Source organism: Orycteropus afer, unplaced genomic scaffold (genome assembly GCF_000298275.1).
Source record: "Orycteropus afer afer isolate SDZICR_OR568_19922 unplaced genomic scaffold, OryAfe1.0 scaffold00267, whole genome shotgun sequence".
NCBI classification, from domain to species: Eukaryota; Metazoa; Chordata; class Mammalia; order Tubulidentata; family Orycteropodidae; genus Orycteropus; species Orycteropus afer.
The window spans coordinates 2795569-2806601 of NW_006921854.1; the positions used below are offsets into that span (position 1 = coordinate 2795569).

At 40.1% G+C, this 11033-nt stretch overlaps 1 protein-coding gene across 1 annotated transcript in view; it reads right to left on the bottom strand.

Annotated features, from left to right (window-relative positions):
* The window catches only part of INVS (inversin), a 207430-nt gene that overhangs the window by 81179 nt on the left and 115218 nt on the right, over window positions 1–11033 (bottom strand). Inside the window, exons 4-6 of the mRNA XM_007950329.1 lie at window positions 10530–10697; window positions 4799–4979; window positions 1343–1452 (exon numbers count right to left, since the gene is read on the bottom strand). Of these exons, the coding sequence (XP_007948520.1) occupies window positions 1343–1452; window positions 4799–4979; window positions 10530–10697 (459 nt within the window). The remainder of the gene's footprint in view (window positions 1–1342; window positions 1453–4798; window positions 4980–10529; window positions 10698–11033) is intronic.

Genomic DNA, 11033 nt, shown 5'->3' on the forward strand with positions numbered 1-11033 from the left:
CCGCACACCAGGGTTCCAATCCCTCAAAGAATGTCTCTCTTCCTAGGATGTCCCTGGATATCTTGGAAGCAGGCCACACCCCTAGGGAAATTCCCCTTGGGCAGACTGGCCACTCAGAACACAGTCATCTGATCCCATCATGGGAACAACCACACAGAACTGGGGTCCAGCCAAGTTGACACACAGATCCAACTATTACAGTCTCTGATTCTTGGGGAAAAGAAAAACATTGCTGTAGTTGATTCCTACTCATAGTAACCCACTCTGCATGCGAAAGTTGTGGCAATCTGCTCTGTCAGCCTTGAAAACCCTATGGGGCAGTTCTACTCAAATGTTGGAGTCAACTGGACAGCAACAGGTTTTTAATCTTTACAGAAGTGCCAACCTTTCAGTTAGCATCTAGTGCTTAACCACTGGCCACCAGGGCTCCTTATCCATCCTTGGTAGTCATTCACATTCAGAAAGCCAAATCAGCCCAGACACTATCACATTGCTCATAGACTGAGTGACCTAATGGATGAAATAATGCTTTGTAAACTACAAAGTGTTGTAAGGAAAGAATTATTAATTATGCTCAGTATTTTGTTAATATCAATAATTCATATTTTTGCTTTCTCAGTTGTGTAATATACATAATTATTAGAATTAGTAATAATAAGGTACATTTTATTTCTTGAGTACTTGTTCTCTGCCAAGGTCTATACTAGGTCCTTGTCATAAATTTTCTCTAATCTACACAGTAATCCTGAAGGAAAAGGTATAAGTATGTTTATTTTACATACAAAGAAACTAAGATTTGGTGAGGTTAAGAAATTTGAGCCAGGTCACACAGCTAGCAAGCAGCACAATCAGGATGCTAGTCAAGAGCTGTTTAATTCCAAAGCCTTGCCTCACTGCCTTCAGGACAAATACAGATTTTCGAACTAAGATGTCCTTAGTGCTATAAAAGTAACAAAAATGAAGCACACTTTACAGTAAAGCAAAATGTTACACTGAACATTAAAATAAAAGCTGCATTAAACTTCACGTGACTAAGAAAGCAGACTATCACCTGCAGCACAGTCAGAGTTAACAGTATGAACAACTGTTAAAAGATAACTGTTACACACACACATGCACCCCCCCCCCAAATGACAGCACGTAAAACAGGTGAAATTTAAATAAGGTCAGTTGCTGAATCGTGCCAAGTTCCCATGTGTGATACTGTACTACAGTTTTATAAGATGTCACTACTGTGGGAACTGTGGAACTCTGTATTACTTCTTTTGACTTCATGTCAATCTACAATTATATCAAAATGAAAAATGTAATTAAGAAAAGGTAACTCTTGTATTTTACTTACAGCAAAATTACTCTGAGCTGCATAGTGCAAGGGGGTGGCTCCCTGGCTGTCAGACGGAATGGTTCCAGACTTGTTTCTTTCCAACAGGAGATGGACTATCTGTGCATGACCTGAAAGCACACACAGCTAGGTCGTTATCATGTATAAAAGAACCTAATGAATTCATCATCTATTAAAAGAGCACGATTAGAAAGATCACTAGTACATAATACATTATTCAGAATGGTTTCCGAGTAGCAGTCCCAACACAGCCTCTTGTAACTTCTCACTAAAATGCATGATAACACCGAAGAAAGGGGAACATCATAGCACTGAAAAGTTAATGCTTCAGTCAAGAAGGAAATGACATTCATTTTAACTGTCAGATTGGGAGAAAAAATCCTGTATTAGGGATCCAGTCATTGCAAACCCTGGCTTCGCTGTACACAACTGTCTGCGTAAAGGAGGGAAGGAGCTTCAGAAGCCAGCCCCCCTGTCACGTCCGTTCCTCATCTCGAGGTCCCAGCCCCCGTCATATTCATTCCTCATCTCGAGGTTCTACTGATGATCACCTGGAATCGCACAGCTGTTCTCTTCCACTATTCAGGTGCTATAATATGGTATTTTCTGTCTGAGTCCTTTATCCATCCTCTCAAGCCTCTCTCCCCAAACCTTTTAATATCTAGACAGATATTTCAAATCCAAGACAACAAACGAGCAGGCAGGAGGAGATGACAGCAGGCCAATACTGTACAATGTGTTTTGGAGGCTATGACCCCCACCAAGTGAACAACCGTACAAGAGATCAAAGAATCAAGAAAAACCTTGTAATAGTATATATAGAAAACTTGAATGTTACACGTTCTATTGCTTCAGCAGGAGTCCTTGTGGCATGGTGGTTAAGTGTTTGGCTGCTAACCAAAGTTTGGAGTTTTGAACCCACCAGCCACTCCATGGGAGCAAGACATGGCAGTCTGCTTCCATAAAGGTTTATAGCCTTGGAAAACTGTGGGGCAGTTCTACTCTGTCCAATAAGGCTGCTATGAGTCAGAATTGACTCAGTGGCAATTTTTTCATTTTTTTGAATTGCTTCAACATATTGGGAAACCAGTAAGGGAGAAAATGCCATATTAGCAGAGCAAGGACCTGCTGCATGAAGCCTGGCAGAGAAAAGGAATCTGAGTGGAGTTAGCTCATTTACTTGCTCTCCAGCTGTGATCTGGGATGGAATGCTCCTTAACACAAATGCATAAAAGTAGGACCAAAGGCAATATGCCAGACGGTTAATCTAAACACATCTCATCTTGTTTGAGGAATAAAGAGAAAAACTACAGTAAAGACTACATGAAAACACACAACAGGACAAGGAGAACGGGACTGCACCAGCAGGATGAAGAGGAAAAGCATACTCTGAAAGCCTTCTAGGGGCGGACCCAGAAGGAGACTGCAGGAGGCTGTGGCATCCTCCACTTAGTGTGGAAAGAGATGGCCTCTAGGGAACAGAAACAGAGTGTCCTAAGGAAACAACAGGCTGAAATGGAAGCATAACGGAAGGGAGTGAAAGTGAAGATGAGAAAAAAGAAGTATGAATGAATGCAAGAAATCTAAACACAGTCTACACTCCTTGGAGCACCAATGGTGGGAGAGCAGAAGGGCAGTGTGTGCAGGGAGACAGCTCGGGGCGGGAATGCAGGAAGGGCACAGGGAGGAGTCTACACTCCTTGGAGCAATGGATCCATCAATGGTGGGAGAGCAGAAGGGCAGTGTGTGCAGGGAGACAGCTCCGGGCGGGAGTGCAGGGGAGGGAAGAGCACAGGGAAGAGGTAACTACAGGGAGGAAGTAGGAAGAGAGCTGTTACATTGTGGAGAATTGTAGTCAATGTCATGAGACAGAATGGGCATGAACTGCTGTATGGAAAATGAATTTACTTTGTAAACTTTCACCCAAGTCACAATGAAAATTAAAAAAAAAAATCTAAACACAATCTAAAATACAAGCTACATATCAGGCAGAAAGCAAGCAGAACTTACGGACTAAAAAGTCAATTTTGTGATGTGGAGACAAATTTGAGAAGCCCTCCCAGGACAGAGAGGAAAGGGAAAAAGAGATGAAACTGCACATGGAAATGAAGTCTGGTTAATAATGATAATTCTGATTATAAAACTGAAGGCCAATGTGGAAATCATTTTTGAAAGAGACAATGTATAACGGAAAACAAAGACAAATGTAATAGTAATTGGGGAAGGTCTCAGATCATATCACTGTTTTCATTTGTTGCCATCTAGTTGATTCCAACTCATGGTGACCCCACGTGCACAGAGTAAAGTAGAAATAACCACAGAACTTTCAAAGTGGTGACCTTTCTGACGCAGACCACCGGGCTCTTTTGAGGAGCCTCTGGAGGGTGCAAGCCCCCAACCTTCCTGCTAACAGTGAAGCACTGAGCTCTTTGAACCACAGGGACTCCCAGGTTATGTTGACAAACATGAGAGGGGCGATAAGAAAAAGGGTAGTAAGTTCCTTCCCTTCAGTAGAAATCAACAAATTCAGTTTGCTCTTGACTCTGATTCTGCTTTAAGAAAGTTTTCATAAATTTCAAACTAACCACTAATAGGACTTAACCACCCTTTTCAACATTAAGTAATTTAACACAACAAACAACAAACCAACCTATACAGCAAGAAGCAGAAAACAATGGAAATAAGGAACAAAATTTGAGAAAAAAACCAGAAAATAGAATAGCAAAAAAAAAAAAAAAAAGAGCAAATTATATATAAAAATGACTATTAATACTAATGGGAGCTCTGGTAGCGTAGTGCCTAAGGCACTTGATTGCTAACCAGAAGGCTGTCGGTTCAAACCCACCAGTCACTCCTCGGAAGGAAGGTTGGGCAATCTACTTTCATAGTGATAGCTCTTCATAAACCCAAGGAGGGGGCACTATGAGTCGGGTCTGACTCAATGGCACATAACAACAACAACATTAATATTAATATTAATGGCTAAAACTCCTTCACTAGAAGAGAAAAACTCTTGGATTGGGTTTGTCCTTTAAAGAAAATCAGACACTTAGAGATACATACAATTGATCATCTAAAAGGTTAGGTAAAAGGCATAGCAGGAAAATATGAAGGAAAAAAATCAAGTATCATGGTATTAAGACAAATATGAAATTAAAATCCCATCTTCCAAAAAATAAAGGCATTGAATGTGAAACATGATTATTTTACATTTACATTTTGTCATGTTAAGGCACGATGGGACGTTAAAACTAACATATAACAGAGGATAAGTTTATATTACTAAAATTTAAGCATACAATACAAGGGTTTAGGTATAAAATAATACCACTTATCAATCAGAAATTGAAGCAACAATGAAAGGTAGAAGGGAACAGGGAACAAGAAGGCAGAGGAACTGTCCTTTACCCCTGCACCTCCTCCTCCTGTTGATCCTTCGATTCGCATTCAGCTCACCTAGTAAAGCCGCCCAGTGAAGCGGGGTTCTAAATAAGTTATCATAAGACGTAATGTTGCAGCTTTCATAGGAGGTCAGGACATCAACCACTGTTACATTCCCATCAGCGACTGCAAAGTGAAGAGGTGTTCGACCCTCATAGTCTTGCCAGTTCAGTAAAGACTCTGTCGGAGCAGCATCCTGTTTTCAAGGAAGCAGAGACTTCAGACATGCATGGCATCCTCAATAAATCTTATCTGGCAGAAGCTATTTTCTAAGCAAAACTTCCATATTTTTTCTCCATACAAGTAAAAAAATGAAAAAAATATATTCACTGAAATTAAAGACCCAATAGATAAGATAAACAAATTCAACTCTGTTGAAGAAAGAATTAGCAAACTGAAAGATAGATCTAAAGTAATTACTCAGAATGTAGCAGAAACAAACCAAACCAAACCAAACCCACTGCCATCAAGTCAATTGACTCAGAGCAACCCCTAGTGGGTTTCCAAGGCGATAAATCTTTATGGAAGTAGACTGCCCAGTCTTGCTTCCGTGGAGTGGCTGGTGGGTTTGAACCACCAGCCTTCTGGTTAGCAGTCAGATGTCTTAGGCACTGTGCTACCAGAGCTCCTTCGAGAGAAACAAGGAGATGGACATATAAAAGAGAAGTTAAGAGGCTGGAGGGTAAAATGCATGATTAGAGACCCTGAAGGAGAGAGTAGAAAAATGAGGGAGAAGGCAATATTTAAAGTGATCATAGTTACTATTTTCCAGAACTGAGATAGTATAGTCAGAACGTATAACAAACAGGATTAACAAAAACACACACAGACACCTGGGTGCACTGCAGTAAAGCTGTAAAGAGTTAAAAACAGCCCGAGAGAAAACGTCTGTGATTTATAAAGGGCTGACAATGAGACCGATAACAGCTCCCTCAAGGGCAACAAAGAAAGCAGGAGGTTTTCCAGACCTTCCAAGAGTAAGGGTGAAATACAGATATTTTTTACCAATAAAAAACAGAGACACTTTAGCATCAATCAATCAATACTAAAGGAAGTTCTAAGGAAAATATTTCAGGAAGTAAGAGAATAATCCCAGATGAAAACTTTGAAATTCCAGAAGAAATGCAGAATAAAGAAATTAGTTAATATGTAAGCAAAAACAATCATTCTACAAACAAAATATTATTTTTAAAAGTCTGATTTGTATGTTAAGGAGCCCTGGTGGTGTAGTAGATAAGGCATTTGGCTGCTAACCAGGTCAGTGGTTCAAACCCACCAGCTGCTCTGTGGAAGGTAATGGGGATATCTACTTCTGTGAAGATTTACAGCCTCGGAAACCCAATGGGGAGTCAGAATCGACTGGATGACAGCGAGTTTATTTTTATTTAATTTGTATGTTAAAAGTAAACAGGACTAAATATTCCATGTAAATTAGAAGTAGGGAAGGAGCGATTAGAAAACCTCAACAAATCTGGTAAATATTAAGACGTTGTAAGAGTTTAGCAAGTTGCTTGGATATGCAACATGCAATCAATATGCAGAGACTTCAACTGCATTTCTGCACACCCACAGCAACCGGTTAAACATATACCCTAAACCTATTGCCATGGAGTTGCTTCAACCCCTAGTAACCCTACAGGACTGAGAACTGCCTCACAGGGTTTCCAAGGCTGCAAATCTTCATAGAAGCAGATTGCCACATCTTTCTCTCTTTCAGTATCTGGTGGGTTTGGCGCACAATTAGCAGCTGAGAGCTTAAGCACCGTGCCACCGGGGCTCCCATACATAAACCCTCTTGTCCTTGTTGTCCTACTGTTGAGTCAGTGCTGTGAGCCCGTGCACAACAGAACCAAACACTGCCCTGGCCTGCACCACCCTCATCACTGCAATGAGTCCATCGTTGCAGCCACTGTGTCAATCCGTCTGGTTGGGGATTTTCCCCTTTTCGTTCACCCTCTACGTTACCAAGCATGATGTCCGTCTTTAGGGATCGCTCCCTCCTGGTAACATGTCCAAAGTATGTGAGACAGTCTCACCATCCTGGCTTCTAAGGAGCACTCTGGCCGAACTTCTTCCAAGATAGGTTTGTTTGTACTTCTGGAGGTCCACAGAGCATTCAATATTCTTCACCAACACCATAATTCAAAGGCATCAGTTCTTCCGTGGTCTTCCTTATTATTGTCCAGCTTTCACATGCATGCGAGATAACTGAAAATATCATGGCTTGGGTCAGGTGCACCTTAGTCCTCAGTGACATCTTTGCATTTTCATACTTTAAAGAGGTCTTTTGCATCAGACTTGCCCAATGGAATATGTCACTTGACTTCTTGATTGCTGCTTTCATGGGTGTTGATTATAGATCCAAGTAAAATGAAATCCTTGACAATGTCAATCTTTTCTCCATTATCATGATGTTGCTTATGGGTCCAGTTGTGAGGATTTTCATTTTCTTCATGTGGAGCTGTAATCCATACTGCAGGCTGTAGTCTTTGATCTCCATCAGTAAGTGCTTCAGTCCTCTTCATTTTCAGCAAGCAAGGTTGTGTCACCTGCATATCACAAGTTGTTTTATGAGTCTTCCTACAATCCTGATGCCATGTTCTTCATACAGCCCAGCTTCTAGGATTATTTGCTCAGCATACAGACTGAATAAGAATGGTGAAAGGATTCAACTCTGACACTCTTCCTGATTTTAAACCATGTAGTATTCCCATGTTCTGTTTGAATAACTGTTTCTTGGTGTATGTACAGGTTCTGCAGGAGCAAATTAAAGCTTTCTGAGATTTCCATTCTTCACAGTGTTATCCATAATTTGTTATGATCCACACAGCTAATGCCATTGTATAGTTAGTAACAGCCAGGTATACATCCTTCTGGTATCCTCTGCTTTCAGCCAAGATCCATCTGCCATCAGCAATCCTGTCTCTTGTTCTATGTCTTTTTCAGAATCCAGTTTAAATTGCTGGCACTTCTCTGCCCATGTACTTGCTGCAACTATTTTTGAATGACTTTCAGCAAAATTTTACTTGCATGTGAAATTAATGATATTATTTAATAACTTCATGTGTTTGATCACTTTTCTTTGGAATGGGCATAAATATAGATTTTTTCCAGTCAGTTGGCCAGGTCTTTCAAATTTCATGGCATAGACAAATGAGAGCTTCCAGTGTTGCATGCATTTTCTGAAACATCTATACGGGTATTCTTCAGTTTCTGGAGCCACATATTTTTGCCAGTGCCTTCAGTGTAGCGTGGATTTCTTCCTTCAGTATCACCAGTTCTTATTCTATGCTACCTCCTAAAATGGTTGAATAATGACCAAATCTTTTTGGTAGAGTGACTTTGTGTATTCCTTCCATCTTCTTTTGATACTTTCTGCATTTCTCAATATTTCGCCCATAGAATCCTTCAATGTTGCAACTTGAGGCTTTGACTTTTTCTTCCATTCTTGTAGCCTGAGAAATGCCAAGTGTGTTCTTTCCTTTTGGTTTTCTACCTCTATGTCTTTACACATTGCATTATAATACCTTACTTTGTCTTCTTGAATTGCCCTTTGGAATATTCTGCTCAGCTCTTTTAATTCATCATTTACTTCCTCTTGCTTTAGCTACTCTCCATTCAAGAGCAAATTTCAGAGTTTCTTCTGACATCCATTTTGTTTTTCTTCTTTGTTTCCTGTCTTTGTAATAACCTTTTGTTTTCTTCATGTATGATGTCCCTAAGGTCATCTTATAACTGTCTGGTCTTTGGTCATTAGTGCTGAATTGTCAAATCTATTCTTGAGATGGTCTCTAAGTTCAGCTGGGAATACTCAAGGTCATGTTCTGGCTCTCATAGACTTGTTTCAATTTCTTCAGCTTCAACTTGAACTTGCATAGGAGCAATTGATGGTCTCTTCTGTAGTTGGCCTTGTCTGAATAATATTGAGCTTCTCTGTCATCTCTTTCCACAGATGTAGTCAATTTGATTTTTGTGTATTCCCTCTGGAGAGGTTCATGTTATAGTTGCCATATATGCTGTTGAAAAAAGGTATTTTCGATGAATAAGTTACTGGTCTTCCAAGTTCTATCATGCGATCTCCAGTGTCATTTCTGTCACTAAGGTCATATTTTCCAAATACTGATCCTTCTTTGTTTCCATCTTTTGTATTCCAATCACCAGTTATTACCAGTGCATCTTGACTGCATGTTTGATGACTGCAGAAGTTGGCAAAAATCTTAAATTTCATCTTTGCATGAATGGTTGATGTGTAAATTTGAACAATACTTGTATTAACCAGTCTTCCTTGTAGGCATATGGATATTACCTTATCACTGACAGTGTTGTGCATCGGGATAAATTCTGAAATGTTCTTCTGACAATGAACGCAGCACCGTTCATCTTCAATTTGTCATTTCCAGCACAGTGGGCCATGTGAGTGTCCGATTCAAAATGCCCAAGACAAGTCTATTTTAGTGCACTCACACCCAGGATATCAATCTTTATGTGTTCCATTTCATTTTTCATAATTGCTAATTTTCTAGGTTCATACTTTATACATTCCATGTCTCATTTATTAATGGATATTTGCAGCAGTTTCTTCTCATTTTTGTCTTGCCACATCAGCAAACAAATGTCCCAAAAGCTTTATTCCATCCACGTCATTAAGTTCTACTCTAAGGCAGCACTCTTCTCTGGGCATTTTTTGAGTGCCTCCCCACATGAGGGGCTCATCTTCCAGCACCATGTCTGACAGTGCTCGGCAACCATGCATAAGGTTTTCACTAGCCGATAATTTTAGAAGACTTCCAGGTCCTTCCTCCTAGTCTGTCTTAGTCTGGAAGCTCTCCTAACCTGTCCACTTGGGTACCTGCTGGTGTTTGAAATACTGGTGGTATAACTTCTAGCATCATAGCAACATGCAAGCCACCACAGTAGGACAAACTGACAGACAACTAGTGGAATCTATACTCTAGATATGTTAAAAAATGTTCAAAGCGACTGTTCGTAATAGTGAAGCAATGGAAACAGTCAAAGTGTTCATCAATAACGTGTGATTTATTCATACAATGGAATGCTATGTAGCACTAAAAATCAAAGTATCATAGCTATACACAGCAACATAGATAAGATCATCAGCAGAGTGTTAGCAAGGAAAGCAAGTTGCAAAAAAAAAATACGTACAATATAATTCTATTTAGATATAGTTCAAAACCCTTAAAGACTAAATGATACATTGCTTAGGGATACAAGTATATGTGGTAAAACTATGTTAAAATATCAGTGGAGTGATAAGCACAAAACTGAAGACAGTCATTGCCTCTGAGACAGGAGGAAATAGAATGGTCTTGGAGGTACCATACGCAGGGTACTTCACAGGTAATGGTACTCAGGGGTGAGTATATGAGTATTTGTTGTTTCCTTATTCTTTGTATCTTATAAGTATTTTACAAATATTCACTCATATCTATTCACCACAAGTATACAATAAAGTCAGGGAATGATAAATACAAATTTAGGATAGCAATTGATGGAAGACAGGGATGGGTGTGGCACGGGGCGAGAATTTACTTGAAAACAGGCACAAAAGGAACTTGTATGAGGTCTTCAATAGTGGTATTAAAATACTCGATTTCTCAGCTGACAGGTTAACATTTTTGTTGCATTCTTTTGCTTCACAATTTGCATGTACGTCATATGTATGCTTTTCTGTCTACTGAGTATTTCATAATAACAATGTTTGAAAAGGCCATGTAGTGTAACTCACCAGAATGCATTTCACGGTATGAACGGCACTGGGATCTTGGTGGTTGGCTGCCCAGTGAAGCGGGATCTTGCCTTCGACATCAGGGATCCCGATGTTGGAATCGTGCTTGATGAGGAGCTTCACGTGCTCAGGGTGATTGTAGTAGGCGCTCCAGTGGAGAGCCGTTTGCTGCAAAGTCGGGAGTTTCTCAAAAACAGCAACAGCAATAGTAACAATGACTAACGTCTCCCAAACTTGCATTGCGGGACAGTTCTAAGAGTTTTATATATGTTTTCTCATGTAGTAATCATGACATGTCCGGGAGATAAGTACGTTCTTAATTTGCATGTGATTGGTGAGGAAACTGAGGCACAAAGAGGAAAAGGAACCTGCCCAAAGACAGAAAGGTAGCAAGTGGCCAAACGGAAATTGTAACCCAGGCAGTCTGACTCCAGAATCTGACCTTTCATCATGACAGGTGTTTAGGTTATAAGGAACTAAGAAGCAGCCTCATAATTTATAAAT